Source organism: Corvus moneduloides, chromosome 3, assembly GCF_009650955.1.
Source record: "Corvus moneduloides isolate bCorMon1 chromosome 3, bCorMon1.pri, whole genome shotgun sequence".
Classification (NCBI taxonomy): domain Eukaryota; kingdom Metazoa; phylum Chordata; class Aves; order Passeriformes; family Corvidae; genus Corvus; species Corvus moneduloides.
The window spans coordinates 48,354,338-48,376,998 of NC_045478.1; the positions used below are offsets into that span (position 1 = coordinate 48,354,338).

Genomic DNA, 22,661 nt, shown 5'->3' on the forward strand with positions numbered 1-22,661 from the left:
ACCCAAGAGTGCAGTTTAGATTGGAAGACAGGTTGATGAACTGCAGTGTCAAGTTTATGATCTGGAAGCTGCAGTTTCCCAGAGGAATGTGACTGCAGGTAAAGACAGGTTGTGAGTTATGTGTCCATGTCTCTGAATCCCTCTTTAACCTTTGAAGGGACAGGCAAGTTAAGCCAAATATAAAAGAGAAGAAGACCTGCTCTATAATGAAAGCATTCAGGTAGAGTAGAAAGGGCTTTTGAGTTGTCTGACTTTTCCTGAAAGTTGTTTTTGGTCTATCTATGCTTTCTGACACGACAGCTGCTGAAGCAGCACAACACACCCAGTTAATACCTTTCAACCATAATTTGTGTTGTCCTTTGCTTTGTAGGGATATCATGAGAAATAAAAGGGGAGCTGCATTTAGGGCAGAGGCAGTTGGGAGACAAAGGATCCCAAGTGGTAGGAAATCAGGCTTCAGTAGTGGTTCTGTTCTTGGAACAGCTTACTTAGAAACCATGTGGGGCAGTCAAACAAGGCTGTATCTTTGTAATTCAGTTAGATATATGCCTATGATTGCAGGAGTTTTTTAGAGGCTTTCAAGACAGCAGTGAGAGCTTTCTAGCCCTTAACTGAATTAACCTGGAACTTAAACCTTTTAACAGAATTCCTTCTTCTCAGCTGTTTGTTATGTAACTTCTAAAGGTAATGCTTATGTAATTCATGTAGTTTTAAAAGCTCGATTAGGGATTTCTACTCCTACTTGTCTGAAGTTTCTGCTTTTTTTCTGTGTTATTGAAATCTTACTATCAGTCTGACAAACACATGCAGAAAAATTGATGGGCAATACCTAAATTTCTAATAAGTTAAGTAAACAGGAAAAAACTTCAATGATCTTTCAAGGTCTATTTCTATGCTATGAAGAATATAAAGTACTACAAATTTAATTACAGTTTCCTTCTGCAGAAAAATGTTAGCTGTTCCTGCTGCAGGAAACAGAAATGCTCGTTAGCGCACTGCTGAAGACAAGACAAGACAAAGCAAATATGGGAAAAAAAAGAAATGGGAGATATCTTTAATTAAAGCACAAAAATACTTGGCTTCTCTGGCTTTAAGCCAGTCAAGTTCCAGAGAAAAGTTGGTGCAAAAATTGTAAGTCACAATGGTGCCACTGAACACAAGGAGAGCAGCTGTGAGAGGAAAATTTTTTTTTCTCCTGCAGTGAGTTACTATTGTTAAAGATGATGCAGAGCTGGAAAAATTGTCTGAGGAGCTTGGATTTCTCTGTGCTCAACACAGGAGCTCCATCAAACTATAGACACATAGTCTGAAATGCGTTAAAACCCTGCAATGTATTGTAGCTACCTTTTCACCTCTGATATTTTTATTCCTACTTCTAATTAAAGGATACTGTGAAGTTTTGATTTTTTTTCCATTTCAAAAAGGTAGAAGGAAGTTTACACAGCTGTTGTCCCACAGTACAAACAGTATAAGAAGTAATTTTCCAGATAATAAGTCAATATTAAATGGCTATTTTTTTAAGCATTAACTCTAGTACTTCTGATAAGGCAATCCAGGCTTGCATCGTGTAAAGATTTGTCTTTTCTGTTAAATTGATTGCACTGTGCCGCTGACCTGACTTCAGACCTATAGTACTTGGCCAGATCTATCTATATAGGAGTGGCAACTCCCATTTGCAATAGCTGTGTTGTGACTGTAAAGGCAAAGGTGTTTTTGAAACAGATCATGTCAACTTCAGGAATTGCCCAGGGAGACTAAGACTTTAGCCAGTTTGTAAGAATCATCTACAGATTAGCAGTCTCAGCTAATCTAGGTATTTTCTCCAGTCCTTTTCCTTTCACTTTCACATCCTCCTCTTCCTCCCTCTCCAATGGACGAGGTCCTGGCCTGTCTCAGCAGTGTAGAACAGTTGCTGCTCTTCTTTCTGGGTTCAGGTGGTGTTTGTGTAGGCAGCCCTCTCAAAGCCCTGCTGCAGATTGTGTGGACACCTGATGCATCTGGCCAGACTGGGTAGTTGTGCACTCTGGCCAGCTGCCAGCTCTCCCCCACTGCTTCTGCAGAAGGCCAGAATCCCTTGGGCATGCACCCTGAAATAATGCCAGAAACAGCTAACCACAGCTAACATCTTGGATCATACCTGAGAAGTGCCTCAATTAACATATTAAGCACAGGATTACAGATACGCAGCAAAAACACCCTCATATTTTTAGCTAAAGTTAGCAGGAGGTGCTAACACAGGGTGAAGAAGTGGTACAATCACATCACATTGCACACAGATACTAATCAGGGCTAAATCACATCAAACCTGATAGCAAGCAAAGCCTTTGATTCAGTGGAGATTTTTCTTGGTAGTTGAAGGGCTGGCATTAATTGGCTGCATCTCTTTTTTTTCAGAAATTAAATCAAAGACTGGAATTCACTATGGAATTTGGTGTCACTTGGAACAGATCTTCACCTTTTAACACCTCTCCACATCTTTTAATCTTGGTTTTCGACAGGACCAGAAAAGACACAGTTGTGGAGAAAATAGTCACATAAAGCAGATTTGGGACACCAGAAATCTTCTGCTTCACTGAGATGTCTCCTGCTGCAGGAATGAATGCCGATACACTCATTACTATGAAGTGAAAGGGCATGGGGTGAGCTGCAAAAATTGCAGAAAATGTCAGGTTTTGTGAGTAGTTGCAACTATTTGCAAAAAGGTTTTGTCCTACCTTCTGTTGAGATCATCCATGAATTGGTTTTTGCAGACTAACCAATATATTATTCAACTATACTATGCTGAATGTTCACAACTTGGGGTTCATTTATTTTTCTTTTACCCTAACACTTTTCTTAGAGGTCAGAAATAAGAGCTTTTGCATTTACTTGAGTTCTGCTTTAACTCTGTGTTAGTAACTCTTCAGGTTCTGCAGCTCAGGTCCAGGGTAACAAGCTGTCAGCATTACTAGCGTGATCCTTTGAATTTTGACCCAAGAAGCAGCAATGACAGAGGAGGAAACACTTTAAGACCAAATTCAGTAAGTAATGATGGCATTGATAATAAGGTGATATGGTTGCAGAATGAGCAAATTTTTTGCTTGTCTGCAAGCTGTGATTTCTGTATAGACCCAGGTAGGTTTCATGTGGACAGTATGTCAAATCCCTTCAAAGATGTACCTTTAAAAGCAAGGTGGCAGTATGCATTATTAGTAAATGGGGAAAACAAATTCTAAAAATTGACTAAGGAAAGGGAGCCAGAAGGAGGTATTTAGTTAGCAATGGTTTAAGAAATAATTTTTGGAGTACCACCATACCATGATTAATGACACTTCTTACATGTTACTTATGCTTCCAGGTGCCTAGCAGATGGAAGGAGAGAACAGCAAATAGGATATTACTACACCTAAATGAAAAGTCTCTTCCTACTGTCTTCACATAGCTGCAGCAACAAAGGCTGGTCCAGAAGTAAACCTAAATGTATTTTATAATCATTCCAGGTCATTTTAGAAAATGCCACTGAATTGGCAACCTTGAAGTAAGAGAAGAATAACTCATACATAAATCAAAGAGAGGCAGTAAGACTCCAGTGCTGTGCACATGCAATGCATCTGGATGCAGTGTTCAGTTCCAGCTCCAGTCATTCAATCTGCTAATCCATTTTAGGTACTGGCTGATGCAGATCCTCCTCCTGAGCAAGAGCAGCACTTCATGTCCTCCCTTCATAGACAGTGCAGCACAGTACAGAAAGGCAAGGACATCAGTTAAAACTAAAAGGCTTCCTTTGATTGTGGTAACCTTAGAACATGGCGGTGCAAAACACAGCTAAGTGCTTAGAGAAAAATGTTGGTGTCTGGTGTTTTGGGGTTTTTTTAACTGCTTTTGTATTGCAACCCTTGCCTACCACATCCTGCCCAGTGCAGTGTTCTCACCCCCAGAGGCTGCTGCCTGTACACTAAACCTTTAATCTCTATTTAAAGACGACTCATCACAAGCGTTGTCTTGACCTTCCCTAGCACCTTCTCTGCCCTTGTGCCAGTTTGGACAAATTTGGAGGAAAAATATCCTCTGATAGAAGGCAGGTTACAACCATCCCTCCCCCACCAGGTTTGGGGAAAAAAAAAAAGAAATTTTCCTCGGAGGAAAGTGAAAGAGATAAAAACTATTTATTTAACAAAGACACAGGAAAAGGATAATAATGCTAAATGATAAAACCTCTCACTGTGGAGAGAAACCTGGGAAGATTTCAGAGTCCTTCTGTAAACGTGGTCTCTCTCCTCCTCTTCTTCCTCCTCGGAGCTGGGTTGTGGGCCCACCTCCAGGGCTTCGGTGGAAAATTCTCCCGATGTGTTCTGATGTTGAAACAGTCCAGAAGAGAAGAAGGGAAAAAACCCGAAGTCCCAGGAAAACAAAGTTCAACTCTCTGTCTCCCTCCAGAGAAAAGGAGCCAAAAACTGGCTGAAAAGCAAGCAGGGTGCTTCCTCTGCTCTTGCTGCTGCAGAAGCAGAGGAGTGTGTGTATATCTGTGTCCTTGAAACAACTGCTTTGGAAAGCTCGCTCAGTTTTTTTCTCTTCCTCCTCTCGGGCTCAGTTTAAAGGCACAGAAAGGCACAAAATTAATTTCTGGGCATAGAGCAGTGATAGGGGATACACATCATAAAGTCACCCCAAGATAGCCCTCCACCAAGAAAGGGGAAGAAGTGCAGCTCCTTCTACAATGCTACACTAGCTAGAAGAAAACAGAAAAATCTTCTTTTTATAGCCTAGCCAATAAAGGACTCAAAGTATCTTTCAGAGATGCATCAAATTGTATTGCAGCTTTTGATCAGTGACAATACTAACCTATGTGCCTTTTGGCATCATCCACATGCCTGGATGCTTGTGAACACAAATAATCAAACACTTAAGCACTATTTTTATAAATAACTAAGACCTAGAATTAAATTCAGGCAAAACTTACCAGCATTGCATTGGTTAAACACTGATAAAAGGGCACAGTTGTGCTAGAAATGCTGCAGGATACAGGATTCCTAGAACAGGACTGACATCCTTCACCATTACTGAAGCAAGTTTTAATTCATGCACGCTTGCTGCTACATCAAAACAAGTCACTTTATTCTCAAAATGCTGTAGATTCAGGTGTCAAATAACATGAGTTCTTTTTAAGGTATGCAGTAAATGAAGGACAAGGTGAGTGACAACTATCCAAGGTCAGTTGTCACTAGAGAAGCCATCCAGCGGGATTTTAGCACACTCCAGAAACCAAATGCCAGTTTGGAAGTAGAGAAATAACATCAGTTTGAAGCACTTACATGCCATTGCAGTAGCAAAAAAGGAAGGGCTGTCTCCAGTAATCACAGCTTCTTGTTAAAACACCTGAAGAATTACTGAATATAGCAAAATTCAAAGACTATTTTAGAAAAAATATACCTACAGGAGATTGTCTTCAAAGAAGAGCAGTAACACATGACTGGTACTATAGGGTTAAACCATTGTGCGCAGACTTTTAGTGGTGCATTGTAATGAAAACTGAATTCAGTCCTTAAATGCGTGCAGCAGATGGATGATTTTCTGGAAGGCATAGCAATTTTAATAACATCAGGAAGCTCTAGGTTTCCTTCATTCCCATACAGCCTTTCCAAAACTATAAATTTTTTGCAATTTCTCATCATATGAGACTGAGTTATGTCAATACACATTCATACTTGATACACTACCCAGATAAACATCAAGGTCATGATGAGAAACTGAGGTTTCTTCCCCCAGAGCTGGTTATCATTTTAGTCAGTCAGCAACCACAGAACTGCACACCCTCTGTTCTCTTGCTCAAGCATACTGACAAATTCCCTGGCATGTGGGGACTGAGGGAACTGGAAGATGAAGCTGCGATGCATCATATTTGAGAAGTCATGGTAGTCCAGATTAGTTTCCACTGACTGAAAAAGGGGAAATGTAACCCCATTTTTGAAAACAAAAAAATAAAAGGGAAGACCCAAGGAACTCTAGGCCAGTCAGTGCCACCTTGGTGCCTGGCAAGAAGATGGAGCAGATCCACCTGGAATCTATGCTGAAGCACACAGAAAATAAAGAGGCAATTGGTGACAGCCAACATAGCCTCACTATGGACAAATCATGCCTGATCAATCTGGTGGCTTTCCACAACGGGGTTACAGCATTGGTGGATGAAGGAAGAGTGATAGACATCATCTACCTTGACCTGTGCAAAGTTCTTGACATTGTCCTGCATGACATCCTTGTCTCTGAACTGGAGAGACATGGATTTGACAGACAGACCACTTGGTGGATAAGGAAGTGGCTGGATGGCCACACTCAGGAGTTGCAGTCAATGGCTCAACATCCAAGGGGAGACCAGTGACGAGTGGTGACCTCAGGGCTCGGTATTGGGACCAGCGCTGTTCAATATCTTTGTTGGTGACACGGACAGTGGGACCAAGGACACCCTCAGCAAGTTTGCCAATGACACCAAGCTGAGGGGTGCAGTGGATACGCTGGAGGGCAGGGATGTCATCCAGAGGGACTCGGGCAGGTTTGGAGGTGGGACTGTGCAAACCTCATGAAGTTCAAGGCTAATTGCAAGGTCCTGCACCTGGGTCAGTGCAATCCCAAACAGAAATAGAGGCTGGGGAGTGAATGGACCAACAGCAGCACTGAGAAGAACCTGGAGGTTTTGGTCAATGAGAAGCCCAACATGAGCTGGCAATGTGCACTCACAGCCCAGAACAACTGGGGCTGCATCAAGCAAAGTGTGATCAGCAGGTCATGGAAGGTGATTTTTGCTCTCCACTCCACTCTTGTGAGAACCCACCTGGAGTACTGCACCCATCAGACCTGCTGGAACAAGTCTAGAGGTTGCCCAGAGCAGCTGTGGATACCCCATCCCTGGAAATGTTAAAGCTCCATCCAACCTGGCCTTGGAGCAACCTGGTCTAGTGGAAGATGTCCCTGCCCAGGACAGAGGAGTTGAAACTAGATGATCCTTAAAGTCCCTGCCAATCACAACCACCCCATGGCTCTATGCAATTAGAAAAGAAATAAGGCTCAGAGCAATACCTTTTTCATGAAAGTTCTACCAGCCTCTGTGCAAGCACAGACAGCAGCCCCTCTTCCACCTGACATCCAGTATTAGAAACTTCGCTGTTAGAAAGCAGAGTATTAAGCCTCACAGGTTGTTCCAAGTGTAATGCTTAATGCAGACTTTGCTCCTCTTTGGCTTTAAGTGGAAAACAAGAGTTAAGCTAACATGGAAAAACATGAGCTCAAGGAAAATTCTTTTTGAGGTAATTCTAAATCTGAATCAGTATTGTTAAATGCAAAGTTAATACTGTATTTAGGGGAGCTAAGTCTTCAAACCTTGCATTCTTCCTCTTTCCCTTAGTATTTCTCAATTCCCATGGGAAACAGCTCATCTCCAAGTCAGCAAGCAGACACTCCTCTTGGGGATTGCGCACATTAAAGAAAGTTCACAAGTAAAATTCCATTCAACAGATTTTATTTATCAATTTGGTTCTGCAATTACAACTGCTTCAGTTTTCTTCCACTGAAGACAAAATACAAACTTTTACAGCAACACTTGCAGAGAACATTCATAAGGTAACACTTTGATACTTGCACAAGTTGGCTCCAAGAAAAAGCCAGATAACTTGAAGAGTCACTACAATTCAGTGCCTAAAACTGATTTAGGGGCAAGTACAACTACAGATCTATGAGCTACCTTCCACTTCAAAACACAAGGCCAAGAAAAACTGCAAGTTGTTACTTCAGGTTTTTTGCTAGTACACAGCACAGATCAGTTGATACTGCCATTTCACGAAGGAGTAACTACTTTTGACAGTGAGGCAGCCAAGCACATGGTGAAGATGTATAACCCAGCCTCCCTTCCCACCAAACAACTAAAAGGGAAACAAGCCAAGCCACAACTCTGAACTGTGGAATTACACCTTGCTGGCAAGGCTAATGAGCAAGTGGTGTGTAGTGCAGGCCTTCTGGAACGTGATTAAATTGATACAGCTTGAGTTTTTCAGATAGGCATTTGTACATGCCAGAGATCCTGGGTTTCTTAAAGTTTTGGAAAATAGCAATTGCTGGCACCACAACAAATTTAGTAACTAAGGCAAGGTATCCTTCTACCCTTTTAAACAAAATTTGAGGCAAACAAGTAAGCAATTTTAAGGCACTTTAAACATTATTTTTAGTTTGCTTTACCAGCATACTTTATCAGCAACCTAAATCAGGATTAGCAAAGCTCATGAATAAGCATTTCAGCAACGTTTTACAGAGCAACTTTTTTGTGGCAATGTTTTCCATGCTATGAAGTGTTCTATAGGACTTTTCTGCAAGTGTCCCAAAAGAGCCCTTTGAGGCCAAAAATTGTATACTAGGTATAGTTTGCTTCGCTGAGCTAAAGGCAAACTGTCATATTTCAGAAGAGTATTTTGTTCACTTCAAAGCACAGGATACAAGCTCATGCATTTATTTTGAAGAAATAAATGTAGTAAAATAGTTATTAGATAGGGAAAAGACAGATTTAAGTGATTTCACAATAAGGCCAAGGATATACCATCTAACTCACACACATACTGTTGCTGAAAACTGGCTGCTCACTGCTGTTTTCATAAACCTGAGCTGATTGTCTAAGTTTTGTTTAGAAAACCAAAAGCTAATGAACTTAAATGTACAGTACTGGTGAGTAACCTCTGCATTTTGTAGCAATTTGAGTTTTCTATGCAGCACAATAGAAACAATGCCATTCAAACTAGATGAACACAAAGAAGCAACACTATACACTTGAGGAGTCCAACTGAAGTGCACTTAATTTGCTTCGTAATTCAAGTTCCACTGCCGTGACTATTATCTGCTATCAATGCTATTTTTGTATTGGGTGCCAAATCCAGTCAAGTCAGAACAGTAAGACAGTACTACAGATTATCCCAAAACTGATAATTGAGGGATATCATTATGTGCTACCTTCACCACTTGATTTTATCTCTATTTCCATTTTTCCTGTGGGTTTATTTTCACAGGTGCTCAAGTCAGTCTGCGTTGGAGATGACGTACCTTTGACACTCAGATCACATGGCTGATCCAGCCAAGGGAAAAAAAGAACCCTAAACTATTTGTCCTCAAGCAGTTCACTGCAGGGTGACACAAACCTGAAGCCAGTGGGGAAGGGAAAGAAAAAAGGTGTAGCCTGCAGTCCCAGGGTTACAGCAATCCTGACTAGTATCAAATCAGCAGATCCTCTGAGTGACCCTTAATTGCTCCTTCAGCAAGCAGACACACAGGAGGGTAATAAAGAAAAAAACAACAACCCAAACTCTTGAAATTAATTGCAACGAGTTTAAGAACTGTTTGAATGACAAAAACATCAGGATTTCCCAAACATCAGTATTTCAAGTATAAATGTGAGTTGTTGCCTTTTTGGACAGGGAGTGAACTGAATTATATCACTAGTTTTATGGTTGGTCTTTGCAGGCCAGAACAAAAGCTAAACGAGTCAAAGCTTCTGTTTGTAACTGAACATCGCTGTACCATACTCCTCACTCTAAACCAAAATCACTAAGGGACAGTTATTCCAGGGAATTTTTTTTTTTAAACTGGAATGCTCAAGTCACATGTATTCTATATTCCTACATAAAGCTAATATTAGAAGTTTTATTTATCTTTGAGATAGCTGGGACACGCTTACAGCCTACTGAAATTTAGTCTTTTAAGGCACTAATATTTATTTCCCCATTAGAAGGATTATTCCTACATCCACCCTCAACATTAATTGGAAATGGCATAGGAATTCTGTTTGGAATGAAGTATTTTATGAGGCAACTTTTATACTTTTATTCTTGGGTAAAAAAAAAAAAAAAAAAAAAAGGGTTATGTTATTCTGTTAAGACATTATCTAATTCTACATTTTATCCATCTTTCTAGCAACACACTGTAAGAGCCATAAGCTACTATAAATGGTATTTCACTCCCTGAAATCAGTCACCAATAATTCACATCTTGATAAAACTGAAGGGATACTGTATCAGATGTTGTTCAAATTAGCCTTCAGAATAAGTCATTTTAAGATTGTCTACTGGACAGTGTTGCCACTGAATAAGAATCTCGGAACATTCTACATTTGGCATATCAAGAAAAGTCCCACATCAGCAGCCACTAAAGGAAAATAAAACAGCCATTAGAACCCATGCAGCATATTGCAAGTAATCCTGTTGAAGAGATTGATATCACTTCTTGCCAAGTATAATGTTGCAAAAATATTCATTTAAAGTCTTCTTTTAGAGATTTAAAGGATATTATGAACTGCTGTCTTCCATGAGCAACAGAAAATATTTTGGTTCCGTGAACTACAGGTGTTGGGCTACTAGTCCATTACCACGGGGCAGGTCCTAAAGTGTGTGGTAATTTCGGTCTTTAGATCTGCAGAATTTGTACAGAAAGAAAATAACAGCCTGCAGACCCAGAACAAGCACAATTCCACCTATGAAACTCGCAGCATCAAACGTAGATTTGCGTGGAACAGGTACAGGAGCCACAGTAGTACTTGAGCCTGCTGAACACCAAAATAGAAATTTTAAGTGCACAATGCTCACAACAGTTTTACAAATTTTAGTGCTGTATTCTTTGTATTAGGATTACTCAAAGCATCAAAACACCAATAAGAAAACAAAAAATAATCAAAGTAAAGCCAGCATCGGCATTTAGATTAGTGGTATTGAAATTCTGATTAAATGCTGTTTGTTAAAGGCTAGAGCTATTTATAGACAAACTGCTCTGGACTTCAATACTGAGCAATAACCAGCTGGACTTTATTTGTACTTCAAAAAGCCAAAGCCTTCCTCCTTTACATAGAATATATTATTGATATGCTCACATTCAAGACACGTTTTCCAGTTTCTGCTCCTTGCTCTAGTTTGGTTTTTTTTTTCCCTTAAATTTAAAATAAATTGTTGTCTTCCATCTACTGTACTTTACCCCAAGAGTTAGGCTTAAAAAACCAGCTGAAGTCACAACAAACACAAGTCTGGAAGTAACAGCCATCTACTGATGGGTAGTTTTAAAGAGCTTTACTTTTTGAGAGCTTTTCATTAAATGGCATATCTGGGGCTGACTTGGAAATAAAATATTTCAGCTTATTCCCATCACTGTAGCAAAGTTTCACTTAACAAAAAAAAAGCATCCCATTATTATGCTGCAAAAACAAAATACCACCTCCCAAAGACAGGGGAGTTAACAAGTGACTGCCAACCACACTATTAAAATCATCCAGCTGATCTCATTTGACCAACATGTTTCTGACTTTTTATATCTCACCAATTAGCTCTATTTCTCAGGCTATATAACCTTGCTACTCACATACATGACCTTAACAAAATTAGACTTGTCATAATGTTAGAAGTGACAGCACCAGATACACCAATACTACTTTCATGTTGTCACTTGGTGAGTCTTTCAAGGTAACACTTTTAAAGTGACACTGACTTCTAAGTATTCTATGCTTTAATTATGGTAGTAGTAACAGTTACCTGCAGTTGTGGGTGTTGTGGTAGCTGAAGTCATGGTAGTTTTAGGCACAGGAGCATGAGTAGTTGCATTGGTGACGTTGGCTGTTTGAGAAAAGACAGTATGTACACACCATGAACTTCAATAGCAAAGTTCACAAGCACTAAAGTTCCTACACAAATGATTTTTCCTGTTTTGCTTTAACAAGGACAAGCTTTGCCCTCAGACTGTATCCCACACAATTTAGGTGCTGAACTGCGTTAAGCCAAGTTTCTGCAATAAGGATTATTTTCAAACTTGCATACTATTGGTATCCAAATATTTCAAGTTTCTCCACAGATCAGTGATTCTTTGCTCAGACAAAAGGACTTTTCTTTCAAGCGCTCATATAAATGCTGGTACTTGAACAAGAATCAAGAGATCTGCTTCAAGACAATCAAGAATCTGCATCAAGGCAAAGGACTTTAATTAAGCAGCCGTTACAATCAGTTAGTATTAATTGTACTAAGAAAGTACTTAATGTAATACCTCTAGACAGGAGATACACACTCTTTCTTCTCTTGTCCTCAAAACACTAACTGTGAATGCCATCACTGGAATAAAACCACTCACCTAAACCAAAACTGTCTCCTAAGAACTTTCATTATCAAGCCACACAAGCTGGGTGTCTGACCTCTCCCCACTTCCCTAAAGATTAGTATTACTTAAAATTAATCACTATTTCACTATGTGCCTGGGACAAGTGTCAACATTTGTGGGTTTACTCAAAGCTGCTGTACATTAGGCTGTTCTGAGCCTAATCAAGTACCAACTTGTCATCTCCCAGCTCCCTTGATCAGCAAGATTTAAAAATTAGATGATTTTTAAGAACTTCATTGTAGAGCTGGCAGAGAAGTTTTTGAACAAAAAAGCCCCCAAACTCCTAAGAATTCACGATTAGCAGAAATTATCAATTCAATTACAACTGAGTCAATTTTTAACAGAGAAAATGCTTCCTGCCAACATCATTATGAGTTTTCTAAAATCCACTTCTTCCAGACCTTGGAACCATTTATGCATTCTGCACATCAGATGTTTAGTAGTCAAGCTACTACAATGAACTGTGGAAGAAGCCCCTGTCTTTCATTTCATTCACCAGTTCCCAGTTTGCTGCCCTTCTGAGTTCAGTGCTACTGTATTACCTTGTCATGGGTTAGCATAGCTGCAGAAGTGATGTTCTTGCAAAGGGGTGCTTACAGCTTCCTCTATGACCTGACAGAATCTATCAGCTGGCCAGTTTGAATATGGACAATTTTTTAAGCCACTTAAAAATTTTGACTGCCTCTGTGGTCCACATTTAAGAATGGACAAACCCCGGGGAAGCTCTCTCTTGCTTCCTGCCTTGGGACAGGTAACTGGGCTCAAACCCATGCAGCCCAGTGGGGCCGGGCCGGGCCACAGCCATCCTGGAGCCGATGGGCCCTGTTCCACCCACAGCCCCCCTGCCCTGCTACGTGCAGACAGAGTGGCCCCTCCCCTCTCCAGTGAGGCCAAGATTCAGCTGAAGCTGCCCCGCTGCCTGGCAAAGATCATGTGACCAACAGCAATAAGCCACATTCCAGCTGCAAGGCCTAGGTGAGATTAACCCTTTTAGTGCTGTGAAGAGCTGAAAACCTGAGGGAGGAGAAAGAGGAGATGCTTAAAGCTGAAATTCTGTTGTAAAGCTATGGTGGTGATGTACTGTGATATATCAGAGTACCTGTTGTAATTTCGTGAAAGCATGAGCGGTGGAGCGTTCAACTTGTGAGCAAAAGCACCTGTGCTGGAATAAGCAAATGCTGAAGCAGCTGTAATTTCATGAGAAGTTTGAACAGGGAGAGATGGAAGCGATGAGGACTCTTGCTCCAAATTGGAAGGAGAAGACCTCAGTTCCTAGAGATGCTCCCAGAGATAGTCCTAGAGATGAAGATGATGAGGACCGTTTTTCTCCCAGGGAAGGGGGAGGGCCTCTATTCCTAGAGATAAAGATGCTCCCACAGATGGGTGAAGAGAACCTTTGTTTTTGAACAGCTCAACCTTAAAATGGTATCCCAGTAGCTCAAGACTGGACCCTCGAAAGCACTTGTGGGAAAAGCTGCAAGTCGGAGGAAGGGACTCTCACATTCGAGCAGAGAACCAACATGGGCAGCTGTCTCATGATACTGAAGCCATGAGAGAACTTCTTGTGGAGATGTCTCCACAGCATGAGCAAGAGAGACTCCTCTCCCTAAGTGAGCTGAACAAGGTTATTATAGAAGTGGTAAACTGACTGAAAATCTCAAGGTTTGTCTTTTTACATTGTCAGTGGGTGAACGGAGAAAGGTGGGGGGAGGAGAAGAGTTCTGAAGGTGTCGTCTGATTTTTTTTTCTTCCTTTTAGATCTGTTAATAAACTTCTTTATATTCTTTTTAAGTTTTGTGCCTGCTTTGCTTTCTCCTAAATCTTCTCTCACAGAAGGTAAATAAGTAAGTAATGAGTATTTTGGACCTAACCACTACGCTCTAATTGGTGTTTCTGCCCGGTTACAAACTGAACCCACTACATACCTATAGGAGTATGAGCTGTGGTGGCAGAACTGGTTGTGGTGGCATTGGAAGTCACATTGGAAGATGCCGTGGTTGCATGGGAAGATGCTGTGGTTGCATTGGAAGATGCTGTGGTTGCATTGGAAGATGCTGTGGTTGCATTGGTAGGTGGTACAGTGGTAGAAGAAACACTGTTAGGAGAAGAAACTGCAGGAGCTATGAAAAAATAAAGAGTTACATTAGAGAGATTAACGATGGTATTAACTAAAAAACAATCCAACAAAACAACATCAGCAGGCACAGCTTTAGGAATTTCATACAGCACTGAGTTCTACTGTAGTTTTAGTTTGAAATTACAAAGCTTTTGAATCCACCATACTAATATCAAAAGTTGCATGAGTGAATACATGAAAAGTCTTGTCACAGGCAGCCCAATAAAGCCAGTGTTCAACTGGCAACTCAAGATTCCTCAAAGCAAACCTGAGTGAGAAGAACCCTCCTGTCCAAGCAGGAACTGTGCATGCTTTACACAGGAGAACACTAGGTATAGAGTACCGCTTCCCAACCTCACTGCAACTGAGACTGAACCTGAGCTATCAAGTTCAACTACAAATCAGAGTTTGTTAGACAATTGAATCAGAATGGAGGGAAAACCAATAAAGAGTTTGAAAGTTTAGCTGCAGTTCCTGTTCTGAGAGTTGTTGTTGGATGTAGGTGCTGTCAGCTTCAGAAAAAAAAACCCCTCACAACCTGCAAGGACACAGAACTGTGAAGCCTCCTGCAACTTACTGTGCTATCAGTTAATCACACATAGACAGCTTATCTAAACTGATACATCAGCAAGCCTCCTGCTGAAAAAGCAGGATCTCCAGAAGCCTTTAATGCTCAGGCTCATTCAAGTGTGGTTATTTACATCTTGAACATAATTCAGCATGGTAGGAAATCAGAGCTGACTGTTTCTACAGAGATAGGTTGGATATATCAGAATCTACATTCTCTTGGCTACCACTTGCATCTCTGTAGTTTAAGGTCACCTTAAAGGCTGCCTACGTTCTTCCCATGTCACTCCCTTGAGGCAGTGTTGAGCCAAAACAATTGAGAATTAGTAAGGTATACAGATTTCTCTCACACCTACAAAGACCCCCTACCAAGGGTGACGATTTACTTCCCTGAATTTGCAGAAGTTAAACACAACAACCTGATAATGTCACCAAAAGTTTAACAGGAACAGATTGTAGAAACACTTCTTAGGTACACAACAAGGCAGTTTAACAGCATGCTCTCTTTGGAAAGCACTAAAAAACGGTTCTTTCAGCACTCCTGATTAAGAGGTGATTGTTACAATTTTAGAAACAACACACAAGTGCAAGTCAAAAGGAATTATTTCTGACTGGCTGTCACCACCACAAGACAGCCCAAAGCAGCGTGGAAGCTTCAACTCTGTTGGTGGAGCCAGCCTCTCTAGCAGAACTGTTGAATTCATCTAGACAAGATTATTCAGAGTTTTCATTTGCTGTTCTAGATTTTAAAACCAGAAAATCCTATTTTAAAGTCTATTTCTTATCAGCATTCAGAAAAACTAAAATTTGGGGGCTTTCACATAAGTGAAATTCAAGACCTTATCTAAATTATTCATATCCTGCAAAACTGCTTTGCACAGGAAGCACAAATGTCTGAAGTAGATATGCAACTGAGCACATTCCTGGCATGAAGGATTTATCTTACGCAGTTCTATATCCCAGACTCTTTATTTCAGAACTGCATGAAGACTTGTGCTAGTTAACAATTAAAACTGGAAGGTTCGTAAGCTTTTCCTATTTACTGCATCTCAGATGACTTAGCAGGTGACATTTTTTGTTCAATATGCAGCTTACTGCCTTGAAGACACTGACAAATTCCTTAAGATATGCTGTATGTAACAAGAAACACCTATTTTAATCTAAGAAACCAAGGTGGTAGCCAGACGAGTGTCAGGCTTCCCGAAACAGCAACAGTAAGCAGTTAACTGAAGGCACAATGGAATTGTGTATTTTAGTATCACATATCATACCTTTAAACAGGAAACAAAGGGCTTATTTACATACTTGTACAGGCTTATGTAAATTGTAGAAGGCATATCAACAAAAGGACAACAGACAAAGGAGTTCTAAACACAACTGCTTCACATTAAACCACATGAAATCTGAGTATCTAAACACTTACATGAACACTGTGTTTCAACTTTACATCGTCCATACTTTGTCAGTTTTGCTGTTTCACTGACACACATATTGCTTTCGTTTCCTGTCAGAAAAGAAGAGATAAGATATTTTACAGTAGATGAAGTCTAAGGTGCTTGAGACACTGTTCCTAAATACTGATAAGCTGTTCGTAGGACAAACTAAACACCATCTGCTAGCCAAGATAACATTAAAGCCACTTTAATATACAGGACTTCAGTATTATATTAATAATAAAAGAAATTTTAGTGTTTTCTTTCACTACAGTTACTCCCTCACTGAACACTTAAGCAATATTTACAACACACAATTATGCACCATTTTGCTGTACCAGTACTGTTTGACGTTTTTTCTTCATAGCTGATAAAATCAAACAGCGTTTCTACTATTTTGTGGCATTTTCCAAGTTAAACATTTTGCATGTCTATGGCAGCATCATTAAAAAAATATCTTACTGTCTTAAAAAATTCTACGTCCAAGCAAAACTTTGTTCCAGCTTTTCAAACTGGTCCTTGACCTTGAAATTGTTGAAGATGTCAGTTTCTTATTCTCTGCCTGCATATCCTTCTCCCTTAAAAAAAGTTACACAGATCTCTTGGGTTTTTGCAGGATGTGCCTGGTGGTTCAACACCACATGCAGAACTAGAGAAATAGCTTCTTGAAGGGCAAGCTCCACCCAAAATTGATTTCATTAGTTCCAATGCATCCTAGCCTTCACATATAACATTTCTTGGTCATCTACAATCAAGTGGTACAAAAACCACTACAACAGTTAAACCATTCTGTTTCTACCTCATGTAAGAAGCACTAATAATCCACATGAGGAGTGCTTATGTAATCTGTATGATTTTGTCAACAGCAACTTCCTGTCTTCCAGGACTGAGTACCAGAGGTCACCTAAATGTAGTTACATCCAATTCACCTGCAATGGGAAAAACAAGGCTCTAACTGAGACCAGCTAATGGTTCTTTGGCTCTGTTATGCTCCCTTCAGTGGGGTGCAATTCTCAGTTTTATGAACACTGCTGTTAACCACTCTTATTTAATTAATTCGTCTTGCTTATTGCATTTCAGTTCAGGAGTAGCGGTTGCAACCAGCAGGCCCATGACAAAACCTCAAAAAGGACTGAAGCACAGAGCTGTGCCTGCATCTCAGGATCCACTTGTGACTCCCTAACAGCAAACACAAGTGACTTGTTTGTCCTAAAAACATTCTGAACCACCTGGAAAACATAAGCTTATCAAAAGCACAGATTTAAATCAGAAGCCTTAAAAATCTGGGAATATTTTGAACATGTTACATATCTCAAGTTCTCAGGTGAAGACAGGTAGGACTCATGTTAATGCTTCATTAGGTTGTAAACAACATCAGTGTAGGTGAAGTGTAAGGTTCTGCACGGTGTTGAGGAACCCATTCAGTGCAGGTAGCTTGGTGAGCAGTGGCAGTGAGAGCTGCAGGTTGAGCTCTGGAGGGCGGGAGAGGCACAAGGCTGGGATCTGCAGACCATTTACATAACAAAGAACACGGGGACCTGTGGCCCAGCCAGGTGACTGGACACAGAGACATGGCAGGGGCTGACGATCCCAGACTTTAGCCCACAGACTGTGAGGGTATAAAAGCCCATGGATTCCTCTGTTGGGGGGGTCCTCCTCGGATGCACCAGCTTGAGCTGGTTATTGCACTGTGAATAAATTGTTTTATAGAACAAGACATCTGAGACTCTGCAATGGGAAACCTGGGGCTGAACTGGTAAGGAAACCTGGTCTGACAGGGTGTGAGGGGGTGTGAAGGGAGCCAAGCCAGGCACCTGTCAGGTCACTGGAGCCACCCACTGCAAAGGGGCCTTGGTCCTGGCAGTGAAAGTCTCTGGTGATGCAAGTTTGACTGCCAGAGTCTCCTGAAGGGTCAGACAGGGAAGTTTCCCTAACCTTGGCAGAGTAAGGATCTGTACTGCACAGCCCTCCTTACCATCACATTTGATCCACTGGCAGCCTTCTGAATTCGTCTTATTAATACAGGAGCTGCAGTCAGAAAAGTTTCCACAGATGTCTAAAACGGAAAAAAAACCCCCATTGATTAGAACACTATCAAGAGAGCAACTCTGCCCACAGAAACAAATAGTAGATCTGTACCCTTCCATATGTACATCTCCCAGGTTAAGGCACAATCTTCTTCACTGAACAAACTACAACTGAAAGCTACAACTTATGAATGCTTTTGACAAGAAATAAATGCATTTCCCTCCAGATACTACGGATACTCTGAAACCAGACTCCATATGCATACCACGATTTTGCCCCTGCAACCTCTAATTACAGTAAACTCAGGTAATAGAGCATACACCACACTAGTGAAGATACCAAAGTCCACTAAATTAATTTTGCAGTTCATTGAAGCCTCAGATGGTAAGTGCTTGTTTCCTTTTGATTACATTTTTCCTTTAGGTAATACAGGCAGCTATAAATAATCCTACAGTAGAAAGCAATCAAAGTAGGGGAAATAAAGACAAGAACCTGGAGAAATTAATGTACACATGCATAAAAAGAGAGCAGAAAAAAAAAGGCCAATCTATTTGTATTTTGCTCACAGCAGAAGCCAGCAATCTAACCAGTCCAGCAGCTTTTCTACAACAATCTCAAACATTGTTACCTTAAAACCACAATGACAACACATCCTCTAACTGGATCAAGTAAGATCTTCTCCCAATCTACAGTTTTACCATATTAGTTTTAATTAAGACTTACTCATACAGCCATCATACTCGGAAAACCCACATACAACCCACAACTCCTTCTGTTGCATGCTCTCCAACACATTGTACATCATACCCACCCACTCCAGGCACCTTGGGGTAACCTTCCATTTTTCTCCAAGAAAGGAACGCTGCTATCCACAGATCTTTGGCACACTCATTTACCTCTCAAGTAACAACTACAAACATATTAACTAACTTCAGTATTCTGACAATCCGACTTAAGACTGAATCTACCCAGTGCTTCTCTCGGTTATGGTAGGACCAGCTCAGAAAGGCTGGCACTACTTCTTCCCTTTCACATAAGAAAATATGAAAAGCCCTTTAGGGGTTTGCATGGGTGAGGTGTGCAACAGCTGCCCTATTGCCTTCAGGAAGGTAGCACTAAAGGCACTTCAAGAGCTACATGACTGTTTCTCATAACAGATTTCAGGAGAAAAAAAAAATCAGAGGAAAAAAAGTCAGCCAATTATTGTGGGTATACATCTGAGGAATGATCACAGCCCACTCAACGGCCTCTGACAAATGAATAACCTTCACTTTTGTAGATTCCCCACTGGCATGTGGAAAATTTAGCACAGTACATCTGTTAAGACAGGAAGACAGTAGACAGAGCCAGCTTATACCAGGTACACTAGGACTTCTAATTTAGCTTCAAAACCAGCTTTCCCAGACTAACAGGGGAGGATCAGATTTGCCAGAGTAAAGGATCAGGAGTTTTCATCAATGAGCTGTTAACTTCGGAACCTGTGGCAAGGTCTCAGACGTTGTCCCAATGCTACCTCCTGCTGTCAAAGGCTCTCCTGGGGTCTTTTACATGGGCTAACAGCAAGTTCCCCAGCTCTCCCCATCAGCAGACGCCTGCTCTTCACTGAAAAAAAAAGAAGACTCTGATACCACGAACTCAGCTTTTCAGCCTAGGCAAGCTGACGGTTGCTCCTAAGATAAACCCGCTGTACTGGCTCTCGCACAGGCTAAATTCGGATACTCCCCTTACACTCGAGGAGGAAACCAGGAAACACTAGAGGGGTCTGTTCCGCTGGCCCAACAGTGCCCTCTCCCGTCGCAGCGGAGAGGCGTGTTAACCTGCGGCTGAGCAGTCCCGGAGCAGCCCACGGCTCCCGCAGGGCGTCCCACGCCGGCCTGCACCCCGCCGGCGGGGCAGGGCTGGAGACGAAATCCATAAGGGCTGGAGCAGCGGTGACCGGGCAGCGTCACCCTCGGCTGCACCCAGCGCCACTACGGAACGCGGCCAGGGAACGCTGAAGCACTTCCAAACAACTTTTTGTTTCGTCTTTTTTGTTGTTGTCTCCGCGTTTTGGGGCTCCGGGCGCATTTCGCGGCTCTCGGCCCCGCAAACACTTTGGCAAACAGCCCACAGAGCCCGAGCTGTGGACAGCTGGGGGCAAACCCCCAGGACGAGTAACGGGGCTCACACCGGGATAAGGAACACGGGACAGCAGGAACAGAACGACACGGCTGAATCAAGCTCCCCCCCCCGCTCCCAGACTCGTTCCAAGAGTGCAAGAAGCAGCCGCGCACAATTCCCCGGCACCGGCCCCTCCAAGGGAGCACCGCAGGCCGTACCCACACGGGATAACGGGTCCCAGACCGGCACAAGCGGGACAGCGGCCCAAAAGCTCAGCGGGCTGCGGCCGCGGCGCCCAGGAAGCGGCGGGGGCCGAGCGAGCCGCGGGGGAGCGCAGGGCGGGTCCGGGCGGGTCCCGGCGGCTCCGCGGCGCTCCCGGCCCGCCGCCCGCGGAGGGTCCGGCACCAGGCGCGCACGGACGGCCGGCCACGGCAGGGCTCGGTGCGCGGAGCCCGCCCCGCTCCCCACAGCGCCGGGCACGGGGCGGGGCTGCCCCGTCAGCAGCTCTCGGAGGAAAGGAGGGGGGGAGGGCGCGAATCACTCACCGACGACCGCGTTGTCGTCGCTCGCCGCTGCGATCACGGCCAGCCCGCAGAGGCAGCACGCGAGAGAAACGACGGCGAGGGGGAACGCAAGTGTCCGACCCATGGTGGCGATGCGGTGAAACTAGAGGACTGCGGCTCCCGCTCGGCGCTTCCTTGCCTCCCTCCGCCCGCACCGCTCTCGCTGCCGCCGCCCCACCCCGCGCCGCGTCACGGGAGCGCCCCGAGCTGGCCCCGCCCCCCTCCTGGAACGGCGCGATGGTCCCGCCCAGCTTCCTATTCCCCCCTATCCGGCGGTTAATGGAACGGTCCGCAGCACGCCGGCGCGGCGCTACTCTCCCACGTGACCCCGGCGCTCCCCCAGGAGGGGACTTTTCCCGCGCGTCACGCGCTGCCCGAGCGCTTTACGTCACCACGGAGGTGCCGCCCCCTCCCCACTGTGTCCGCTCATTGGCTGGGGGCGAGGCGGGGGGCGGGGCCGGGGCGCGCGGGCTCGCGTTTCCCGCGGGCGGCGAGCACGCGGTCGGTGCTGTTCGCTCGGAGCCGCGCGCTCGGAGCCGCGCTGCGCGGGCGGGGTGGAGAGAGATCCTCGCTGCTCGGGGAGGGACGGCCTCCGGCCACGGCGGTTGCCCTCTTCCTGCTCCCCTACCCCATTTCTACCGTGACAAAACAGCGATTCGTACTTCATAGGAGTTTAAATGAATCGCACATGAACCTTAGCAATCTGCGTGCAGCTCTTGAATAGTGTTGTCCAGCTGTGCTCCCGGCAGCACTAGTGCCATCGCAGGTGGAAGCTGTACACTGGGAGTTGGTGTAGGTCCAGGATGAAATGGCTGCAATAGTGGAAGGGAAGCATGGTACAGATTGCAACCTGTATCTTTACAGCTGCACCGTAGAGAGCACCAGGAGAAGGCTCCTTGGACATCACGCCACCCCTTTTCGTGGACTTGGCAGCGTTAGGTTAGCAGCTGGACTTGATGAAAGGGCTTCTCCAACCTAAGTGGTTCTAAGAATCAGTGATTCCCCCCTGACCACTGGATAGAGTTCCCCCTATGCCTATCACATTTTCTCTGTCCTTTGTTTCTCCCTAAGGTAGCTTGAGCCTTTATATATTATTATCAGTAGACCCTCTGCAAATAAAAGTTTGTTTGTGTAAATCTGCCTCAGCATTTTGTGCGGTGCCAGCACAGGTGAATGTCGGGAAACCAAGGCAAACATTCATGCGTGCTTGTATCCAAGGAGAGCTAAGCTAGAGCTATAAAGCAAATTTTATTATGGTCTGGGTCAAAGGACAAATGGAAGAGATGAGTTATAATCGGGAGATTTCCCCCTTGGTTCTTCTAAGTGTGAGCTGAACTTGGGCAATTAAGAGGAAACTGCCAAATAAATCCCTAGGTTAGTCTTCCATTTTACTTTCTTTCCTGAAGGTGTTACATTGTCAAGAGCCAAGAGAGCAATACAAATGCAGAAACTTTAAGGCAAGCCACCTATCATGATTATTGTGTGAGCTACGGAAGGGCCTGTAGGGCTGCTGGTAATACATAATTTGGGTATAGAGCTTGATGACAAGGTTCTGTACTGTCATATATTGTGGTGCTTTCTGCTAGCAGGCAGGATGGCTAATGCTTTGCCCTCCTGCAAAGAAGTCTCAGAGTGAAAACATAAAAGAAAGGTCTGTAAAGAAAACAACAGAGAATCAATTTTGTGACATGAACTGGAACTTTGTAACAGCTGCAT

The 22,661-nt window shown here is 43.2% G+C and overlaps 1 protein-coding gene across 4 annotated transcripts; it reads right to left on the reverse strand.

Moving 5' to 3' along the window:
- Positions 1–7,472: 7,472 nt before the first annotated feature.
- Positions 7,473–21,134, reverse strand: CD164 (CD164 molecule). Of its 4 annotated transcripts, none has more exons than XM_032101441.1 (6): positions 20,928–21,134; positions 18,230–18,310; positions 16,245–16,325; positions 14,064–14,258; positions 11,523–11,603; positions 7,473–10,549 (listed from the first exon to the last, which is right to left on the reverse strand). In XM_032101441.1, the coding sequence occupies exons 1-6, from the start codon at positions 21,028–21,030 to the stop codon at positions 10,386–10,388; spliced, it is 705 nt and encodes a 234-aa protein (XP_031957332.1). In that variant the 5' UTR covers positions 21,031–21,134; the 3' UTR covers positions 7,473–10,385. The 4 variants fall into 4 exon arrangements, with proteins under 4 accessions (XP_031957332.1, XP_031957333.1, XP_031957331.1 ...); XM_032101442.1 differs by having other exon boundaries at positions 7,473–10,546; positions 20,928–21,048; XM_032101440.1 differs by lacking the exon at positions 20,928–21,134 and adding an exon at positions 20,100–20,549 and having other exon boundaries at positions 7,473–10,546.
- Between the last annotated feature and the right edge of the window lie 1,527 nt (positions 21,135–22,661).

Bases quoted from the DNA above. Each gene is read 5' to 3' on its own strand.
- CD164 (XM_032101438.1), bottom strand. From the start codon at position 20,349: ATGCGCCCGGAGCCCCAAAACGCGGAGACAACAACAAAAAAGACGAAA. The intron at 14,259-16,244 runs GTAAGTGTTTAG...ATTTTTTCATAG, and splicing joins AGTTGAAACACAGTGTTCAT to CTCCTGCAGTTTCTTCTCCT. The intron at 10,550-11,522 runs GTAACTGTTACT...TTTGGTGTTCAG, and splicing joins CACAACACCCACAACTGCAG to CAGGCTCAAGTACTACTGTG.